Source organism: Saccopteryx bilineata, chromosome 2 (assembly GCF_036850765.1).
Source record: "Saccopteryx bilineata isolate mSacBil1 chromosome 2, mSacBil1_pri_phased_curated, whole genome shotgun sequence".
In the NCBI taxonomy this organism is placed as follows: Eukaryota; Metazoa; Chordata; class Mammalia; order Chiroptera; family Emballonuridae; genus Saccopteryx; species Saccopteryx bilineata.
In genome coordinates, this window is record NC_089491.1 from 215,316,745 (window position 1) to 215,340,286 (window position 23,542).

The following is a 23,542-nucleotide window of genomic DNA, read 5'->3' on the forward strand; positions in this document are numbered from 1 at the left end:
AGGGGTCACTGAGTTGGCTACAGCCCACTGGTCAAAGCTTGTATGAGAAAGTAATCAGTGAATAACTAAGGTACTGCAACAAAGAGTTGATGCTTCTAATCTCTCTCCCTTCCTGCCTGTCTGTCACTATTTGTCTCTACCTGTCCCTCTTTCTGTCTCTCTGTCCCTATTGCTAATATATATAAATATGTAATATAACTTACAAAAACTGTGAGAAGAAGTGGTAGAAAATTTGTGAATATTATCTGTGGCTTTCCTACTAAAGACTCAATCAATACTGTCTAAAACAGAACATGAAATTGGGGGAAAAAATAATAAAGGAACATAAACATTTTCCAACAAAACATAAAATTCAATCTTACAAACAAAAACTATTTATTATAAAAAGAAAATTATCAGAATACGTACAGAGTGGAAAGTTAGAGGAACACCTTAAAATATCAGTAAGGAATGTTTTCAGGTAGTTCAAGATGCACAATTCAACAGAAAATGTCAAAAGTTCTGAGTAAACACTCATCCCGCCCTTCCCCTGCTCGCATACTTTCCCCAAAGCTGGTTAATGCCAGGAGACTATAAACTTGCTCAGCTAACCACTCTTCAACCTTTAAAGCTTTTCTAATGCAATGTCTAAGCCCACTGTGTTGGACTGTGCTCATATTTCTATTTTTCCCCATGCCAACTTCAGCCCTTCTCTGTCAGGAACCCCTTCCCCCACACCAGGTGGCTCAGGTCTGGCTGTCAAACAGGCCACACACCCACATGGCCAATACAGGCCAGTCCCAATGCATGCCAAAAGTAGATGTGTGACCAAAACCAAGTCCAACCAGAATTCCTCGTTGGACCCTTGGATTATAAAGCACACTGGTGTAATGCAGTTGGGAAGCTGTGGGCTGCCATCTTTCCTGGCTCCTAGAAGCATATCTCAGCAAGAGGTGATCCTAAGGGCAAAAAACAGAAAGCAGGAGAGACCCCACTAAGAAATTCCAGGCTGCAGTGTCTTAGTTCCAATACATGTGGAACCAGCTTCTGGATGTCTTTATTAAAGTTCTATAAGCTATCCCCATCTGTGGTAGGAAATATTCTCCACGTGTAAGATGTTTAGTGGGTTTCCATCACCAGGCAAACAGAAACTGGTTAATTAACTGACTCTCACTATTTCCCCATCTTTTCCTCTCCTTTCCTTTTTTCCCCCTCTCAAGACTCAGCTAATCATTTATCACCAGATCCCACTTCTCCCTAGACACCTGAGCCTAGTTTTCTTTTGGTGGACATCAGCCCTTCCCACAGTTACTTTAAGTTTCCTTTAGCTTAAGTTCCTTCTGTTTATAAAACAATAGCACATAAAAATCACTCATATGTGGAATCTAATGAACAAAATGGACTAACAAGCAAAAATAGAAACAGAGTCATAGATAATCTAAGAACAGGTTGACAAGTGTCAGGGAGTAGGTGGTGGGGTAAAGGGTGGGGGGTGAAGAAATTGAGCAAAAAGGACCAAAAAAAAAGAGGGAAAAAAAAAACTCATGGGCTTGGACAACAGTGTGGTGATGGCCCCGAGATTGGGGATATATAAATGGTGATAGGAGACTTGACTTGGGGTAAGGGAACACCCACTACAGTATACAGAATGTGTGTAATAGATTTGTGTACCTGAAACCTGTATAATTTTGCTAACCCGTGTCATCTCAATAAATTCAATTAAAAACTTAAAAGAAAAAAAAGATACAAAAATAAACAAAGCCTTTTTCCTTTTCTTTGAATTGCCCTCAAGCTCTTGGCCTCTAGATCTTTCCTCAAAGAATCCACAGATGTCTTCACCACCTATTCATGTATTTTTATAAACCTACAGCAATTTGACTTTTATTCCATTGAAACTGCTGTCCCAAAGAACAGCAATGAACTTTTATTTGCCAAAGTAGAAGAATATTTTCTAAAACACTCTCAAAAACTTAGAAATGGACAAAAAATTAAATAAATAAAGATTACTGGGTATCCAAGCAGTAAAATGCAGGTGTTGTTTTCCAGAGCCTGGGGGATGACATGAGAAAGAGTATCTGATTTGACAGGGTGTGTTCAGATCGACTATTGACTAAGCTATTTTACAACACTGTAAGGGCAGACACTGTAGAGATAGATAGCAATGCCAGTGTTTCCTGTCTCATGCAATGTAAGTCTGTTTATACATTATAATGACTGTTTATAGCTATGTCAATCAAGTTTGCTGGGAAAGAATTTAAATCTCTCCAAGTCAAACAGGACCAGTTTTAACATCTTAGAAGTTACCTCACTAATTAATAAACAATAAAACCTTTGATGTACATTCAAATTTTTGCAAAAGACTCATGATTTTGCTTTGTCAAAAACTATACTTCAACCACATTCAAGGAGCATCACGCTTGAACTGTCATCACCTCCCTCATTTACAAATCAACCCGGCTTAACTTCCAACACACATCTCCCAGTCTTAGTCTTAGGGTTCTAGCCACTGCTCCTCCTCCATGGATGGCATTCTTTCTCTTTGTTCCCCTGAACTGTTGCAATTTTCAAGGTTCTTTCCCAGGATATCACTCCAGAGGCATCCTGGGAGAACTTGACACTTGGTTAATGCTCTGTGGTAAGGTACCAGAGAATTACAAAAATTAATATTAGTGTTTTAGAAGAAAGAGTCAGGTTTCTTGCCCCCTCCTTTCTGTGGAAAAAGAAGGGAGAAGAATGTGGGAGCATCCTGGCTTACAAGGACATACTATGTACTGAGATAAGAAACCCCCTTTTACTAAGAGGCTTACAAGGCATTTTATGATTTAGGTCAAGCATTCAAAGAGATTTTGTAAATATGATTTTTATACTTGTGTGTGATTTACACCAGCTCAAGATGGCCAATCGTATTCATACTTAGGAAGGGCTATTATATTGTAAATAGAGAGGTTTTTGCACTAGGTTTTGAATGGAAGGAGGAAGGAGGCTTAGACCCTCTCTCTTCCCCACACCTGTGAGGAAGAAGGTAAATAGCTAGCCAGGTGTGGGGGAGGGGGGGAGGGAAGAAAGATTTAAGTAGCCCTTTCCTCTCCCCTTTCTTTCTCCTTAATGGGCGATTTACAAAAGCTTATCCTCTGACATCATGTAAACCCCCTCCCATTCTAAAATCATGTGATTGATGTATGTATCTCTAGACAAAGGAATGGGAAGTAGACACTAAAAGATTTGTGAATGTCTTTGATACGTAAAAACGACATCAGTATCGTGTTACCTTGTAAGTTTTACTATGTAGAAATGTTTTTTATAGATCCTAGTACAGACGAATGTTATAAGCTTGTTAATCATTGTGTCATGCTCTCCCTCCTTTTCCTCCAACCTGTATGTGGTCAAGAGTATATAAATAGCCTCAGAACTATATTCGAGGCTACACAATTTGGGTCAGCTATACCCGGTGTAAATCATATGCAGCCAGCTTATTAATAAATCTCCTCTTAAAAATTCTTCTGTATTCTGCCTTGGTGTCTCTACATAATCCGTGGAATTAAGGTACGCTACTTTACAACAGCTCAATAACAGTATTAGGATCATCTTCATCTCAGCCATGTGCTATCACTGCCATTGTCAGTTTTCATATTACAGTATTAAAATTACTTTACTAGCCTTTCTTTCCTTTGAGATCCCCCCTTAAGAACAAGTGCTGTGTTCTACCCATCATTGCACTCATGGCACCCAGAGATGCATGTTTGAGGAAGAGAGAAGCACTGGGTTCTAGAAAAGTAGTTACATAAGCATCTTGCATTAAAATATTTTTAATGAAAAATGTATTAAAAAGGAGCCACACAAGCTTGACTCCCAACCCCCTGGTGGATGGGTGGATTCTTCACTTCACTCTCCCTCTCCCACTTGTCCGATCATGAAATCTAAAGACCCTTATAGCCCAGAGTCATTGGTGGCATGCAGTAGAGAGAGCAGCACAGTTCAATGAAAATACAACATAATGAAACATGCCAGTGTAATTTTAAATTCCATAGTAGCCACATTAAAACATAAAAAAAAGAGAGAGGTGAAATTCATTTTAATAACATCCATATTTACAATTCAGTAACATATACATGTCTTAAAAGTATATACAGGAAAGGGGGAATGCATTTGGGGTGACACTAGAATCTATGTAAACACAATAAATTAAAATCAACTAAAAAATAAAAAAAAGTATATACAAAATATGTCAATATGAAATCAGTAAAAATTATTAATTTGACAGTTTACTTTCTATTCATGTAAGTCTTTGAAATATGGTACCTAGCTTACACTTACAGCACACACCTGTTCTATTATCCACATGTGGCCAGTGGTGACTATACTGAACAACATTGGGGTAGGGGCTCCAGCAGAGTAGGCCCTGATGGAAATGAGAAACCAGATATGGGGACAGAGGTGGCAAAGCAAGAGGGTGACATTCTGACAGGCAAATCTACAGTCATTCTGTTTCTTTAAAAAAACAACAACAATAAATACCTTCAATGACTTCCTGTTGTTATGGAATAAAGATCAAATTCATTAAAAAGGCTCATAAGGCCCAATGTTCTGGCCCTTTCTTACTTCTTCTGTCTAATGCTTACCTAATCCAGCTTAAGACTCTAGCCTGTGTGCATCATTCTATAAGACCTCTGTGGGTGGTGAGACAAGAGAGGTATATTATACCAGAACTACAAAACAAAGGGGAAATGCCCAAGAGGTTACTTTCCTCCCCTCTACCCTCTGGCCACCAACAATCTGGCAAGGTCTGGGACTAGCTTAGATCAGGGACAAACTATGGACTAAAACAGAAAGTGAAGCTACCCAGGCACTAGGGGGATCTCTAAGTGGAATGGGAATAACAGCCATTCTAGGGTCATGAAAAGCAAATTTTATAGGGTCAGTATACAAATGCAAAAACATATGATTATTCATAAGTGAAACAAAGGGAAAGAATATTTAAATGCAAACGATGATACACACCTCAAAAGAGCCATTAAAGAGAAAAGGAAATTTGAGTCCTAGACTTTTTTTTTAAATATTGGAGGGTGGGGCAAAGGATATAAAGAGAGATAAATATAAGGTGACAAAATGATTTGACTGTAAGTGATGGGTATACAACATAATCAACAGTTCAAATGCTGTAGAAATGTTCACCTGAAACTTATGTACTCCTTGTAAGGTCTGTGGATAATGGGGAAAGGTCAGGCCCGGGAACTTTGGCTAGGACCACCCACAACTAAGTGCGCCAAAAGAAACTTCGCAGGAACCCTTTGGAAAAAAGCGATCATCTGTCAGCCAGTGAGATTTCACCATGTCATATTAGCTCAACCATCCTAGGGATCCTTTAAATATCTCCCACACGGGTCACCACTTGCGACTTCCTGGCTTCTATCTTTCCTTGGGGCCAGGGAACCTCGCCGGGCAAGATGCGCTGTACTCAATAAAGCCTTTTACTATTCCACACTTCATGGCTCCAGTCCCTCCCTTCCTTCTCGGCGGGGAAAAATACCTTACATTTTGGTGCCGAAAATCCGGGAGGAGTTTGAAGTCCGTAAGGACCGCTCCTCTTCCCATCCCCTCGGAGTAAGAACCAGGATCTCCGACCTTCCACCCACTTTGGCTCACGGTGCGGTAAGTCCCCTGCCTCCACCTTCCCCTCAGTTCTTTCCAAGACTCCCTGTCCGAAACCATAGCTACGTAAGGGAAGTCTTTCCATTCTGAGTGAGTGTGCTTGTGGAGACATCCGGAGCACATCCACTTTACCTTTTCCGTCCGTGGCCAGACCTTTAGTTTTAGGACACTGATACTCAAATCTGACCACTCCGAGGACTGAGGGCAGCCGTGGGGACACAGAAATCTCCCTCCTTAAAGAAGAAGAAACTGTTCTTCTTTTCCACAGTGGCTAGGCCACAGAACCCACTGAATTAGCCTCCTGAAGGGACTTTTGGTGTTAACACCCTCACCAATTTAACTATCGCCAAAAAAGCTAAGAATTGATTGGAGATCTCTTACTTACACAGCTTCTAATTATTCGTGCACCCGTCCTTAATCTCTGTGCTGCCTGTTCCACTGTGCAGGCCTTTTTTGGGCCAGAGAAACCTCACCTTAAACCTCCACTCCTGATCTTTCCTTCTCCACGGACTCCCAACTCTCTCTCCCTCCTGTCTGACCCCCAGGGGCATCCCTCTCTTGGGACTTTTCTCTGGTCCCTCTGTGGACCTCTTTTGTGCTTGGGTCTCTTCCCTCTGAGAGCTCCCTCCTCTCCCTTCGCAAAATCCTGTTTCTTATTCACCACTACCATCTCTCTTTCTCCTCCCCTGCTGGCCAGGTGCCCTTCCCTTCTCCACTGTGTTCTTAAGTCCCTCCTCCGTCAGACAATTCTCCACCTACTATTGGCTCCTAACACTGGTTTGCAGGACCCCAACACCCAACCCCAATTTTTTTTCTTTTTTTCTTTTTTTTTTTTTTGGTATTTTTCTGAAGCTGGAGACGGGGAGAGACAGTCAGACAGACTCCCGCATGCGCCTGACCGGGATCCACCCGGCACACCCACCAGGGGGCAATGCTCTGCCCACCAGGGGGCGATGCTCTGCCCCTCTGGGGCGTCGCTCTGTTGCGACCAGAGCCACTCTAGTGCCTGGGATAGAGGCCAAGGAGCCATCCCCAGCACCTGGGCCATCTTTGCTCCAATGGAGCCTCACTGCAGGAGGGGAAGAGAAAGACAGAGAGGAAGGAGAGGGGGAGGGGTGGAGAAGCAGATGGGCGCTTCTCCTGTGTGCCCTGGCCGGGAATCGAACCCGGGACTTCTGCACGCCAGGCCGACGCTCCACCACTGAGCCAACCGGCCAGGGTCCAACCCCAATTTTCTTGAAGGAAGTTCTGGCCCTGTCTTGCCTCTGGCTCCAGCATTTCCTGTGGGATCTGGGTGCCGGACTCCCCACAAGCCCCCTCCTCTTATTCCCAACCCCCCAAGGCCCTATCCGGAATCTATGAACATGGCATTTAAAGTTTTTAACGGTCCCAACTAGTAGAAACAGGCCAAGGCTGTTCACCAGGCCCGCATGCAGCAGAAGGTAATGCTCCAAACCCAAACTCTTGTGGCAACCCTGAGACCAGCAGAGCCACCAGCAGCTTGCTTTAAGTATGGCAAGCAGGTTAATTGGTCCCGGCAGGGCCCCTGCCCGCGGCTGCCCACTGAGCCCTGCCCTGACTGCAAGCAGCCCAGTCACTGGTGGAGCAATTGCCCCTTTGGGCAACAGGCTTTTCCTCAGCACCTCTACGTGGAGGACAAGCCACCCAAATGGGAGGCCAATCCAGCCAGGTGAGTGCATCGACACGGCCTAGACTCGGAGAACCCAGGGTATGCTGCAACAAGTGAGTAAGTTCATCTCATTTCTTGTGGACATGGGGGCTACCTTCTCTGTTTTGCCATCACAGTCTGGACCTCTAGTTCCCTTATGGGTCTCGGTTATGGTAATAGATGGGACCCCTTCCTTTCTCCTTTTTACGCCACTCTGACATGCAGTTTTGCCTCAAGCTTGCCTCCTTACAGGACCACTGGCAGTCAGAACCACTGGACTCCATCCATCTCCAGCTCACCAAAAGGCTGGACCCTACGAATCCCCTATTACTCCTCTTTTTTTTTTAAATCCTTACAGGACCGCATCCATGAAGTTTCTCAACTCACAGCCACACAGATGTTCCTCCTGACACCCTTCAAAGCCACGACCTTCTGATCTCCCCCTCCCCACGACACCCCTAATCAGCAGGAAGTAGTCAGATGAATAAACGGCACCCCTTTTCTATTTAACACAAAAGGTCAGAATGAAGGTCGGTGGGTAATGGGGAAAGGTCAGGCCCGGGAACTTTGGCTAGGACCACCCACAACCAAGTGCACCAAAAGAAACTTCACAGGAACCCTTTGGAAAAAAGTGACCGTCTGCCAGCCAGTGAGATTTCACTACGTCATGTTAGTTTGACCACCCTAGGGACCCTTTAAATATCTCCCACGCAGGTCACCACTTGCAACTTCCTTGGCCTCCATCTTTCCTCGGGGCCAGGGAACCTCGCTCAGTGGGATGCGCTCTGTACTCAATAAAGCCTTTTTCTATTCTACACTTCATGGCTCCGGCCCTTTCCTTCCTTCTTGGGGGGGGGGGGGGGAATACCTTACACTCTTATGTGTCAATGTCACCCTGTCAATGTTAATTTTCTAAATAAAATCTAAAAAAAATTTTTTTAATTTAATGTTCAGAATGTATAATCTGTATTTATATCCAAAAGAGTGAAATGGCATCAAAAACCTATAAGCATGCACAGACAGAGTTTTAATTTACCAAATGCTTATTTTATGTGTAATATTGTAATAGAGGAACTCTTTAGTAGAAAGTAAGTATTATTTCTAAAGAGTATATTTTAGAAATGTCATAAATGATCAAAAGCAAATTAATTACCAATCCCTACTTAATAAATAAGCAGGAGAATGTTTTTAAAAAGATATAAATCTCAAACTAGGAAGAATTATGTAAAGGATGAAGACCTTGATGGATAAAGATCTTTTAACTTATAAAAGTCAAGGTAAAAAAGCAAAGTGCAGAACAGTGTTTACTGTCGGCTATCCTTTTTATATTTACAAAGATAAATCAGGAGCAATGAAAATGTTTATCAACAAAAGATGGGTGGCAAATGGTATGTCCACATACAACTTTTTAGTTTTAATAGTTCAACAATGTAAACATTTTACATTCAAAAAGTAAAATTAATAAGGCAAGGGGGTGGACACAATACAAACAGAAATAAAGGAATTTTTTTTTAAATAAATTTTTATTAATGTTAATGGGATGACATTAATAATTCAGGGTACATATATTCAAAGAAAACATGTCTAGGTTATCTTCTCATTAAATTATGTTGCATACCCCTCGCCCAGAGTAAGTATAGCAAATTGGTAAACAGAGAGACTTAGTTCTAATCACTTTTACACAACACTTTGTGCAATTATAGTGAGATATATTCTAAAGATAAAAGGAAATGCCAAGATATCTTAAATTTCACTCAGTTGGTTTACTGATGGTCATAGTATGATATAATTTTTAAAAACATGTATGCATGTAGTAGAGTAAAGCAAGTAAATGTCATTAATGAATAGTGAATCATTAGGAACAATGATATGCATTGTGTGATGTAGATATTATATCTCTGCAAGAGGTACAATACAAAAACATAAGTTAAAAAAAATAATAAAGGCACGTGATGTAACACAGCTGCCAGTGGGGACTTACCTCTTGGCAATACTGCAAGATGCCTTCCTTGGTGCCAATGCAGGTTTTGGTCCCCGATGGGTCTGACTCCCACTTCCCATTCTGCACGTTCATGTGCATGTTCAGTTTGCCACAAAACATGGCGACCTGGGGTTCTGCAAGCAGGCCGGCGTTGCCATCAGTGGGCACCTAGGAAAATCAAGTTTTGGTTAGTTACAACAAGCCTTAGTTCTGGGGTCTTCGAGTTTGTTGAAGGGGCTGTAAAGGAGTATGTGAAACAAGATGACAATAATGAAAATAGATCTATTCTTGCCCACTCTTAATTGTGAACTAACCTTGCCCCTGGCATTCCTTGTTATTCTGTATACTACATACATCTCCAACCACCTGTAATACAGTGTTTATTTATTTTTTTACACTGAAATAAATAAATTAGCAATATTAAAATGAATGTATTCATTGAAAAGTTTATACATTTCCCCACAGCAGATTTTGTGGTGCCTTCTGAAAGGTTCTGACAATAAAATACAACATTTGCAAAAGTAAATATACTCACCCTAGAAGAAAGCACATTCCACAATAACCTCCAACTGACTCTCACAAAGAACAATCCAGGTCTGGGACCACACCTGGGCATTATTAGTTAGCAAGTGACTACATTATAACTTTTTGGGCAGAAAAACTGTTTTTTTAACCATGCCCAAATGTGACTGAATATTTGGCTGTCCCCCTGTTCTGTCCCCCTCCTGTCCCAGAGTATTTCCTGGTTATCTCTGTCTTGACTCCTAACTACAGGTCAAGGGGGCATAAGGGCTCATTTAGAGCTCAGCACAGCACCCACCTGCTGTGCATTAAGCTCTCAACAAGTCCCAGCTATTTTTAGAACAGGAAATGTACCACTTCGGGAAAATGATTTTGAAAAGGGCGCCCTGCTGGATCTCCAAACTCGCTGTGCACAGGTATTGACTTCCTGTAAATATTTTTAAAAGGGAAAATGGGAATAATAAAAATATGTGTACTACCTCACTCAATAGGTTCTGATATCTTTAAAAGAAAAAAACAATCAGCAAGAGTTGAAAATTAAACCCACAGGAAAACTGTTACTCAAAACCAAGGAGTCAAAAGACACGTTAAGCAACATAATTCCTTCCTTGTTAAATCCCGTTGCTGAGAACATGTGTGACATCCATGCCAAGAAGTTTTAACGTCCCACAGAAGCCATTCATGCAGTAAAGAACTTGGTAATTCTATAATCACTTGTATCATTTCTAAAAATTGTTCACAGGAGGAAGAAAAAAAACAAAACCCTAAAATTATACTGAGAGATTTCAGTTAAAAACGGCTTCCTGACATTTCTTCCCACAGAAATGTAAAAATAGATCAAACATCTGTCCATTCTAGTCATCTTCCTATGTATTTTGTCCAAGCACTACAGGGGATTTATGTCCTTTAAAAAAGTTTGGCATGGACCCCATCTGAGATTTATTGCTGACCCAAGTGCAAAAACTCTTGGCAAAAATCTTTAAAACCATATTCCAGGTAATAATCTTCAACATTTCTAGTTCTACTCTGTAAGGCACACATAATTAACAAAATACTGTCCCAATGTCGCCAGACTTAACAAACAGCAGAGTGGCCACAGCATCAGATTGTCAGCAGGAAGATCTAGGACCCCTCGACTCCCCAGTTTGGGCCCCTTGCCACCTCCTACAATTTGAAAGCCAGAAACTGAGACTCATTCTCTAACAGATGCAAAGAAGCAGCTTAAGCAGAGTGCTCTATAAACTTAAGTTTCAACAGCTTTTTTGGGAGAATATAGGGAATCCAGTGCCTTGATCCTAAAAGTCAGAGTGCGAATTTTGTCGATTTTATTGAGGTTAGTAAGATATTAATATTGCAAGAAAGTAAAATAATCAGATACCGCCTGACCAGGTGGTGGCCCAGTGGATACAGTGTCAACCTGGGATGCTGAGAACCCAGGTTCGAGACCCCAAAGTTGTCAGCTTGAGCATGGGCTCACCAGCTTTAGCTTGGGTCACCAGCTTGAGCAAGGGGTCACTGGCTCAACTGCAGCCTCCCCACCCCCTGGTCAAGGCAGGTATGAGGAAACAATCAATGAACAACTACAGTGCCACAACTACCAGCTGATGTTTCTCATCTCTCTCCCTTCCTGTCTCTCTGTCCCTGTCTGTCCTTCTCTCATCATCATCATCATCATCATCATCAAATACTCACAGGCACGACTCTAAATTAGATGCTATGGTGGATATGAAATATATGTATAATATGTATAAATATGTAAATGTATTTATTTGCATATAAAATATGAGCTTTGCCCTCAAGGAATCTATAATCTGGGAATGGGATCACCATTGTATTCCTCATGGTATTCTGCTCAAACTCATTCCTGTCCCAAAGATTTCCAGTCTCAGCTCTAACTGAACAGAGAGATTAAGGATCTTTATCACAGCTGGCACTTACTTTACTGAATGATTCCCCCCTCTCCACCTCAAAATACCTCTACCTCAGATTCTGCACAGTCTGGTCATTGTAGCTTCTACCTCCTTGTCAATACACATGCCCTTTGTTCCATAGCTTCCCCTCATGGAACACTTCAGTGCCAACCTCTCTTCCTCCAGTAGTCAGCCTCCAAGGAACCCCCTGATGACGCCTGCCTCCTAGTATTCACATCGTCAGTGCCATCCCCATCCCACAACGTATCAGGAGTTATCTGTGCAACAAATAGAATACGGAGAAAAGGAGGTGAGTTTTATAAGGGCAACACCTCCAGGACACCTTGGCTTCTACGAATCCTCCTTCTTTGATCACTCACCATGAGGAGTTGAGTTGCCATGTCGAAGACACTGAAGCAGCCCTGTGGAGGGGCCCAAGTAATGGGAACCAAGGTCTCCTGTCCACAACCATGTGAGTGAGCCTGGAAACCTACACTCTCAGTCACAGGACTGCAGCCCTGGCTGACACCACTGACATGCCAAGAAGACCTGGGGCTAGAACCACCCAGAAGACATTGGACTTCCTGACCCATAGAAACAGAGATAATAAATGTTTGTTGTTTTAAACCTTTAAATTGGCTGTAATACACCTGTTAACACAGCAATAAGACCTAATATGCTCCCATTTTCTTCCAGCTCCATAATACATCAACAAATAGCCTTTGATCTCTTAGGAAAAAAAACACAAATGAACTTTCCTCCATTCTACATAAGGTCTGGAGCAGGAAGTCAGAAACTGTTCCCTACAAAGGGTCATATTTTAGGCTTTGTGAGACACACAATCTCTGGTGTGACCATGCAGAAGCAGCCTCAGACAGTATGCAAAATAAGTGACTGTTTTACAATAAAATACTATTTACAAAACAAGCAGTAAGGCAGATTTAACCAGTGGGCCACAATTTATTAATCCATGTTCTAGAGGAAACTTCTTCCATTTTTCAATTAATTCTGCTGATGACTTCAATAAACACTGTTAGCACCTTCTAACCTGCTTCTTATACTCCCTGTAATCTGATTTACAATCCCACCATTCAAACTGCTTTCTTCTAGGTCACATATGACTTCTAATCTGAGAAACCAAACAGGGTCTTTCTTCATTACCTGTCACTTTTCAGCTTCTTTGCCATACATAAATCGTCTTTGGATGTCTATTACCTTGGCTTCCTTCCCAGTGAACTATGCTGGCTCTGGTTATTTAGCTTGGATTATCCCTTCACTAGCTTGCAGTCCTCAAATTCAGAGCCCAGAGTGGTCCCAAAGACTGCGCCACAGCTTCTCTCACCTACTTTAATTAAATAGTCTCATTCTCAACTACTCACACAGAGAGGCAAGCCTGATAAAACAATTACAACAACAACAACAAAATGGCAGCAGCTAACATGTCTTTCTTCATTCGGTAAATCTGAGTATACAACACAGGCTAGGCACTTGATGTACTTCTGAGAACAAAGCAACTAATCATTCTAAGTCCTTTCCCTGACAACAGAGATGAACAACCATTTCAGTTTGCCTAGAAATGAGGGATTTCCAGATGGGACTTCCCATGATAAAACCCGGAAAGTCCCTGGCAAGTTGGGACAACTGGTCACTCGACCTGACAAACACATCAAATAAACATGTCCTCATTTTTTCTTACCTTGACTTCTAATGTTTTTTTGCTTCTTCCATTCCTTACTTTGCCATCGTTTCCTCTTCTTGACTTTGCAGTTCTTTTATGCATTTTATTTTTTGTAAGTTTGTATACACTGACTACCAAATGGTAATCCTTTACATCTGTCTTAGAATGAGTTGGTTACAATCCTATCATATTGTAACCATGCAGAAACTCCATTTCTTTAATATGTCTGTCAGGCAGATAAATTATTTTATGGCCACTTTGTTAAAGATGGCCACTGCTCTCACATGGTGATGCTCTCAATGTGATACAGCTAAATGCCCTTCTTGCTTGGGAAGGGGCTTGGTTACGCTAATGTGTGTTGGGGTAGGGTTTTCCTGATGAAAAGTTTTAAAAGGAAGAGCGAGGAGGCCATTTTGCAGAGGAGACTGTGCTGTGGTAGGGAGGAGGAGCCTATGTTGTAGCAGGGCAGGGAAGCCACAGGAGGAGGTAGCCAAAATGGTGGCATGCTGAAGGAGAACCTAGTTTTTGCAGGAGAAGGAGATGGGGAACAGAGGTGAATGAGGCTGCTGGGGCCTTTGATTCTAGGAAAACCAGAAAGATTCTCCTGGTTGTGGAACCGGAGAACATGTGTGAGTGGGTTTTGGTACCCCGTGTCTTTGTTTTTTACTCATTGGCCAGTATGAGTCTAGAATAAAGGAAAATGTTCCATCGGTTTTTGATTCCACTGTTTCTTTATGATCTGTCTGAAATAAAGACGAATCTAGAGTGACGTCAGAGAAATGGCTATGCGAGGGGTGCTACCGATAAGTCTCCCCAAAATTTCAACAAATTCTTCAACCAGTGACAGAAAAATCTATCCTTGGAGCATCTGGAAGGCCCTCACACTGAACACGAAGGTATGATTGAGCAAAAAATTGACTAAATACATAACCAACCGTGAAGGAAATAAGACAGAGAAAGGAACACTCCGCCTTCCTCAGTAACCTGAGCAAGGGTTGCTTTCAATTGGAACTGAGATTGGGGGATGAGGGTGTGGAGGGAGCCAGGCTTCAGCACAGATGTCCAAGCCAAGGAAAGACTGTGCCCGCAGGGACTCAGCCCACGCAAGCTAACACCCATGCCGGACCCAGGCAAAGACGGTGAGCAGCAGCCATCATTAGCCCCGATATCCTGATCAGCGAGCGAGGATAATGTGCAAGAGGTTCCTCCTAGCGTCCCAGGAGTGGGCACCCTTTTTCCCGGACAGAGGGGGCAGGGTCAGAGGCCTTTGCCTGGGCTGTGACTAGAGTCTAGCTGTGGTCCCTTCACCCTGAACAGCACCGCAAGGGGAGTGCGCGAACTTCTCCGGGAGGGCGGGGCGCCTCACCCAGCCATTCAAGCTAACATCCCCGGGAAGAAAAAAAAATATGAAAGCGTTAGGGGGAGGGGCACGCAAGCAGCTTGCAGTCTGTCTAGGGAGCAGATCTGCAGACCCAATCGCTGAAATTAGCTTAACCCACAGTCTGCTCACCTCCCAACTGACCTATGCAGCTTTAATTAACAAGATCTCTCTCAGTTCAGCCATCTAAGACAAGAGGCTGATATGTTTGAGTGCCTCTTGCTATGCACGTAGGGGTGGGGACAACTTCTGATTGGCAGAGCGTTCATACTCAAGACTATACGTTAAAAAAAGGGACTTGGCAGCTTTTAAGACCTCTTGTTTTGCAGGCAGTGACTAGGGCATCTTCTTCCCAGCCAAAACAGGTATCAAAGTGCAAAAAGCCTGGGTAGAGTAGTCCCACAGAGTGCTGAGGCATCCTGGACACGCTGGAGGCTCATAGAAGGCACCATGAGAGCAATTGGCTCCTAGCCCTGCTTGATTATGCTGGTGGATCTGACTGACAGAGCCTTACCCAGAGCCCTGTGCTGAGTGGGGATAGAGTGGGGATTTGCCAGCTCTTTGAGCCTCTTACTCTCCAGGCAGAGGCAGCAGCAACCTCATAGCTGGATCATCAGGCTGCTAATTCAGGAAGGAGAGACGAGGAGAGAGGCTCTGGGAAAACGGGCTGTCTCATAATCGGAGCCTGCAAATGCTAACAAGCCTTGACTACCAATGAGGCTAAAGCCTAATATATGACATCGCCATAGAGAGTTATCAACTGCAAATCTCTACCTAAGCATGCCACAGTGGCAGAGCCTGGGGTACAGAGTTACTGACCAGGAAGAGGGACAAGAAAGAAAAAGGAAGAAGATAACCTCTCAAAACGAAGAAAATCAACAGACGTTATAGCTTTTTCCATTTTTTTGTTTCTTTTATCTTCTTGTCTTTATTTTTTTTTCTTCTACTTTGGTTCTTTTATTCTCTGCCCATCTTATTCTTTTCTCTTCCTGAACCACACTACCCATAAGTGTTACATCTCCCACTTCCTTTCTTTTCTTCTCTCTTTCTCTCTATGAGGTTTACACTCCAAATCCCTTAATTCTCTCTTCTTTTTTGTTTTTTTCTTTCTTCTTCTTTCCCTTTTTCCCTTTTTCTTTTATCTCCCTCTCTATTACATTCTTCTTTTCTCCTTTACTTTTCCCTTCATTCAATCCTCAACCATGAACAAATTATTTTATTTGGGACTCAAATTTTTTCTTTGTGGCATGTTGGGTGCTTTTTACTTTGCTTTTTAACTCATTAGCATTCCCCCCCAACCATGACTCTGCATTCTATCTAGTTTTTGCTCCACTTAATACAATAGTAGTTTTTTTCGTTTTTCCTGTTTCCCTTTTATCCCTATCATTATAGCTCTTAGTCAACCATCACTTACAAGCAAGTCATTGTATTCATGACCCAAATTATTTCCTTTTTTGCATTTTGTGGGTCCCTACCTCCTTTTTGGCACCTTTATCATTTCTCCCCAACTCAAGCCCTCCATAATAGGTAGTTTTTGTTCCATTTAGCACAATTCATCATGATATTTTCTCAAGGAAGAGAAGAGAGGAGAGAAAGAATAAAAAAAGGGAAATAATAAATTCTTTTTTTTTCCATTTTTTGTGTTTCTTTATTTTACTTTTTATTCTTCATTAATTCTCATTAGTGATATCAACAAAACCACCCTCAGATGCCATTAAGGAAAAGGAAATAGAATATCATGGATACAAAAGACAGAGATGTAGCACAGATAGATGAGAAAAAAATCTATGTAGAAAAAAATTTAATATATTGGAAACCTTGGAGATAAATGACAGAGAGTTCAAAATAGAAATCCTAAAAATACTCAGGCATATACAAGAAAACACAAAAAGGCAATTTAGGGAGCTCAGAAAACAACTCAACGAACACAAAGAATATATTACCAAGGAAATTAAAACTATAAAAACAAATCAAACAGAGATGAAAAACTCAACTCATAAACTGGAAAACGAGGTAACAAGCTTAGCTAATAGAACAGGCCAGATAGAAGGTAGGATTAGTGACACAGAAGACAAGCAACTTGAGGCACAACAGAGAGAAGAAGAGAGACTCAAAAATTTTTTAAAAAATGAGAAAGCCCTACAGGAACTGTCTGACTCCATCAAAAAGACGAACATAAAAATAATAGGTATATCAGAGGGAGAATAGAGAGAAAATGGAATGGAGAACATAGTCAAACAAATAATAGATGAGAACTTCCCAAGCCTGTAGAAAGAACTAAAGCCTCAAATTCAAGAAGAAAAGAGAACACCGAGTTTTCTTAACCACAACAAACCTACCCAAGACACATAATAATGAAATTGGCACAAACCAACAACAGAGAAAAAATTCTCAAGGAAGCCAGGGAAAAGAAGAATACAACATATAAAGGAAGGCCCATTAGATTATCATCGGATTTCTCAGCAGAAACTCTACAAGCTAGAAGAGAGTGGACCCAAATATTTAAAATCCTGAAAGAGAAGAACTTTCAGCCAAGAATATTATACCCATCAAAGCTATCCTTCAAATATGAAGGAGAAATGAAAACATTCACAGATACAGAAAAGATGAGGGAATTGATCATCAGAAAACCCCCAATCCAGGAAATACTAAACGGGGTTTTCCAACCAGATACAAAGAACAAAGCAAAACAAAACCACAAGTAAAAGTTCCAACAAGAACACAATAAAACCAAATTTAAACAGTGACAACAAAAACAAAAAAAAAGTGGGGAGGGCCAGGTCGGAGATTAACAGCAGCAAAGGACGATGGAGTGCAGAAGCACTCATAAGATAGTGTACTACAGTGAATATGATAGGTACCCTTTTCATTACGTAATGATAACACCCTTGAAAAAGCCACCACAGAAGCACATGACTTAAAAAAGGCAGCAACAAAGGAAAGAAGACGAATGGAATACAACCAAAGAAAAACAAAAGAGAAGAATCAGACAAGATACAAAACTAACAGAAAGCAATTTATGAAATGGCAATAGGGAAGCCACAAGTGTCAATAATTACACTAAATGTACATGGATTAAACTCACCAATAAAAAGACACAGAATAGCAGAATGGATTAAAAAAGAAAATCCAACTGTATGCTGCCTATAAGAAACACATCTAAGCAACAAGGATAAAAATAAATTCAAAGTGAAAGACTGGAAAACAATACTCCAGCAAATAATATCCAAAAAAAAAAGCAGGTGTAGCAATACTCATATCTAATAATGCTGACTACAAGACAGCAAAAGTACTCAAAGACAAAAATGGTCATTTCATAATGATTAAGGGGACTCTGAATCAAGAAGACATAACAATTCTTAATATATATGCACCAAACCAAGGAGCACCAAAATATATAGAACAGCTACTTACTGACCTGAAAACAAAAACTGACAAAAATACAATCATACTTAGAGACCTCAATACACCCCTGACGGCTCTATATCGTTCATCCAAACAGAAAATCAATAAAGATATATTGTCCTTAAACTAAACACTACAGCACCTGGATATGATAGACATCTATAGGACATTTCATCCCAAATCGAGAGCGTATACATTTTTCTCTAGTGTACATGAAACATTCTCAAGAATTAACCATATATTGGGCCACAAAAACAACATCAGCAAATTCAAAAAAATCAAAGTTGTACCAAGCATATTTTCTGATCATAAAGCCTTGAAACTAGAATTCATCTTCAAAAAAGAAGGAAAAAAATCCCACAAAAATGTGGAAACTAAACAACATACTTTAAAAAAATAAATGGGTCAAAGAAGAAATAAGCGCAGAGATCAAAAGATATATACAGACAAATGAAAATGACAATACGACATATCAGAATCTCTGGGATGCAGCAAAAGCAGTAATAAGACGGAAGTTCATAGCACCTCAGGCCTATATGAACAAACAAGAGAGCCCAAGTAAACCACTTAACTTATACCTTAAAGAACTAGAAGAAGAAGAACAAAGACAACCCAAAACCAGCCAAAGAAAGGAAATACTAAAATCAGAGCAGAAATAAATGAAATAGAGAACAGAAAAACTATAGAAAAAATTAATAAATCAAGGAGCTGGTTTTTTGAAAAAATTAACAAAATTGACAAACCCTTGGCAAGACTCACCAAGGAAAAAAGAGAAAGGATTCATATAAACAAAATCGAAAATGAAAGAGGAGAAATCACCACAGACATCATAGATATACAAAGAATTATTGTAGAATACTACGAAGAGCTATATGCCACCAAATTCAACAATCTAGAAGAAATGGATAAATTCCTAGAACAATACAACCTTCCTAGACTGAGTCATGAAAAGCAGAAAGCCTAAACAGACCAATTAGCAGGGAAAAAATAGAAAAAAACCTATTAAAAACCTCCCCAAAAATAAAAGTCCAGGCCCAGACAGTTATACTAGTGAATTCTATCAAACATTCAAAGAAGACTTGGTTCATTCTTATTCTACTCAAAGTCTTCCAAAAAATTGAAGACAAAGCAATACTTCCAAACACATTTAATGAGGCCAACATAACCCTCATACCGAAACCTGGCAAGGACGGCACAAAAAAAGAACACTACAGACCAATATCTCTAATGAATACAGATGCTAAAATACTAAACAAAATACTACCAAATTGAATACAACAACATATTAAAAAAATAATACATCATGATCAAGTGGGATTCATTCCAGAATCTCAAGGATGGTTCAACATACGTAAAACGGTTAACGTAATACACCATATATCAACAAAACAAAGAACAATAACCACAGGATCTTATCAATAGATGCAGAAAAGGAATTCAATAAAATACAACACAACTTTATGTAAAAGATATTCAACAAAATGGGTATAGAAAGAAAATATCTCAACATGATAAAGTCCATATATGATAAACCATCAGCTAACATCATCGTAATGGCATTAAACTGAGGACTTTCCTCCTTAAATCAGGAACAAGACAGGGTTGTCCACTCTCTCTACTCTTATTTAACATGGTGCAAGAAGTTCTAGCCAGAGCAATCAGACCATATAAAGAAATAAAAGGGCCCTGGCAGGTTGGCTCAGCGGTAGAGCATTGGCCTGGCGTGCGGGGGACCCGGGTTCGATTCCCAGCCAGGGCACATAGGAGAAGCGCCCATTTGCTTCTCCACCCGCCCTCTCCTTCCTCTCTGTCTCTCTCTTCCCCTCCGCAGCCAAGGCTCCATTGGAGCAAAGATGGCCTGGGCGCTGGGGATGGCTCCTTGGCCTCTGCCCCAGGCGCTAGAGTGGCTCTGGTCGCGGCAGAGCGACGCCCCTGAGGGGCAGAGCATCGCCCCCTGGTGGGCAGAGCTTCACCCCTGGTGGGCGTGCTGGGTGTATCCCGGTCGGGCGCATGCGGGAGTCTGTCTGACTGTCTCTCCCCGTTTCCAGCTTCAGAAAAATACAAAAAGAAATAAAAGGCATCCATATCAGAAAAGAAGAAGTAAAGGTATCACTTTTTGCAGATGATATGATCCTATACATCGAAAACCCCAAAGACTCCACAAAAAGATTACTAGAAACAATAAACCAATACAGTAAGGTCGCAGGATACAAAATTAATATACAAAAGTCCATAGCCTTTCTATATACCAACAATAAAACATTAGAAAATGAACTCAAAAAAAATATTCCCCTTCATGATTGCAACAACAACAACAAAAAATACCTAGGAATAAACAAAGAATGTAAAGGACCTATATATTGAAAACTACAAAGCACTGTTAAGGGAAAATGAAAAAAGATACAATGATATAAAAAAATATTCCTTGTTCTTGGATAGGAAGAATGAATATAATCAAAATGATCATATTTCAAAGCAATATTCAAATTTAATGCAATTCTCATCAAAATTCCAATGACATTTTTTAAAGAAATGGAACAAAAAATCATCAGATTTATATGGAACTATAAAAAACCCCAAATAGCCAAAGCAATCCTAAGGAAAAAGAATGGAGCTGGGGGCATTATAATACCTGAATTCAAACTATATTATAGAGCCACAACAATCAAAATAGCATGGTATTGGCAGAAAAATAGACACTCAGACCAATGGAACAGAATAGAAAGCCCAGAAATAAAACCACATATACATGGTCAAATAATTTTTGATAAAGGGGCCAACAACACACAATGGAGAAAAGAATGCTTCTTCAACAAATGGTGCTGGGAAAACTGAAAAGCCACATGCAAAAGAATGAAACTCGACTACCGTTTGTCCCCTTGTACTAAAATTAATTTAATATGGTTCTAAACTCATGGACCTTGGTTTTAAAGAGCATTTTATGAATTTGACTCCAAAGGCAAGAGAAGTGTAGGCAAAGATAAATGAATGGAACTACATCAGACTAAAAAGTTTTTGCTCAGCAAGAGAAACTGACAACAAAATAAACAGACAGCCAACTAAATGGGAAATGATATTTTCAAACAACAGCTCAGATAAAGGCCTAATATCCAAAATATACAAAGAACTCATAAAGCTCAACAAACAATCCAATAAAAAATGGGAAGAGTACATGAACAGACACTTCTCCCAGAAAGAAATACAAATGGCCAACAGATATATGAAAAGATGCTCATCTTCATTAGTTATTAGAGAAATGCAAATCAAAACTACAATGAGATACCACCTCACAACTGTTAGATTAGCTATTATCAACAAGACAGGTAATAGCAAGTGTTGGAGAGGCTGTGGAGAAAAAGGAACCCTCATCCACTGTTGGTGGGAATGTAAAGTAGTACAACCATTATGGAAGAAAATATGGTGGTTCCTCAAAAAACTGAAAATAGAACTACCTTATGACCCAGCAATCCCTCTACTGAGTATTGGTATATACCCCCAAAAGTCAGAAACATTGATACGTAAAGACACATGTAGCCCCATATTCATTACAGCATTGTTCACAGTGGCCAAGACCTGGAAACAACCAAAAAGCCCTTCAACAGATGACTGGATAAAGAAGATGTGGCACATATACACTATGGAATACTACTCAGCAATAAGAAATGATGACATCGGATCATTTACAACAAAATGGTAATATCTTGATAACATTATACAGAGTGAAATAAGTAAATCAGAAAAAACCAAGAACTTCAAAATTCTATACATAGGTGGGACATATAAATGAGACTAAGAGACATGGACATCAGTGTAGTGGTTGGGGGGGAGGTGGAGGGGAGGAGAGGGAGGGAGAGGGGAAGTGGGAGGGGGAGGGGCACAAAGAAAACTAGATAGAAGGTTGCGGAGGACAATCTGACTTTGGGTGATGGGTATACAACATAATTGAATGACAAGATAACCTGGATATGTTTTCTTTGAACATATGTACCCTGATCTATCGATGTCACACCATTAAAATTAATAAAAATTTCTTTTAAAAAAATAAAAATTAAAAAATTAAAAAAATAAATACGAACGTAAATCTACACAGGTCAGGCGGCTGTGATGCTGACCATAGGTATACTGGCTTTACAATGATGTTTTCTCCTTTCCGTCCAATCATTCCCCTTCCTTAATCATTAAGCCTTTAGGACATCGGATTCTTGTATTAAACTGTCTTAAGAACAAAGGCCTCACCACAGAAACAAAGTTTTGGTGAAGCTCACGATAACATCTTGACTTGAGTTGTGTTTCAGTCCCGGGTCCACGAAAGTGAAAGGAGGCTATGGACCACGCCTTCAAGAAACCAGGCAGAACGAGGCCAAGGCTAACATCAGGACCCGATACAATGATCAACTACTCCTTACCCCTAGCCCCAATCAATCAGTACAATGATCAACTACTCCTTACCCCTAGCCCCAATCAATCAGTACAGTCCACAACCCAACTCCTTTAGCCACCAAGATTCATGATTTCTTTCCTCATATAATCCATTCCCCGGAAGCCATCTGTGACTCAGGGCGTGGTGTCATTTCCTTAATTAACAAACCTCTACTTTCTCTGCTGCAAACTCCTGTTTGAATAGAATAGCATTGGGCTTTGATGCTTGCAGGTGAATAAGACCCCTTCAGTCTGGTAATAATATTACTAAAGAACATCTTTAACTGCCTTATGCTCTTCATTTTTACCAATGGAAGTTCAGACCAGAAGTTATATGCTTCAATTCTTTTTGAATATTTAATAAGATGAGAGCTAATATTAACTTTAAAAAATGAATGTATAGAGGGCAGTGGTCATTAACATGCCCAACTTTCTTAAGCGGAGATTGTTTAATAGTTCAACTTTGATTGTTCAGTAATTAAGGCAAACTATAATACTGGAAAATTTTAAAATTCCTCATATTTATACATCTCTCACATTTGACATTACAAAGGTTCTTCACAAATACTTAAAATACAAAAGCATGTTTATCAGGCAAAAATTCTTTCCCAAACCACTACCACATGTGTACAAGAAAATCAGAGTAATTTTCTGCAAGATAGAAATGGAACCAGTAGCTTTTCTATTCTTACTGAAGGCTACCTGTAAAGAGTTCCATGTTTTAAGTAACATAAATCAGTTATATTACTGGTTCAATGAAAAGAAAACATGCAATCCTCAGAATGTCCCCTAAACCACTTAGGAAACAAAGTCTGGTTGCTAGGAGCAGTGCACTCTTCGGCATTCAGCCAGGGGAATCTAACACCAGTCCAGGTGATCAAATATACTTAGCTATCCAAGAGCCCAAGAGGTTTACTCAAATCCCCTTTTCCCAATGAATCCTCAGAGAAAT

General features: G+C 40.5%; 1 protein-coding gene across 6 annotated transcripts in view; it reads right to left on the bottom strand.

The window, feature by feature from the left end:
* APP (amyloid beta precursor protein) overlaps positions 1-23,542 on the bottom strand; it is a 323,882-nt gene that overhangs the window by 242,096 nt on the left and 58,244 nt on the right. For all 6 annotated transcript variants that reach the window (XM_066259113.1, XM_066259112.1, XM_066259111.1 and 3 more), the window contains exon 2: positions 9,279-9,446. In XM_066259113.1, coding sequence (XP_066115210.1) covers positions 9,279-9,446 — 168 coding nt within the window. The remainder of the gene's footprint in view (positions 1-9,278; positions 9,447-23,542) is intronic.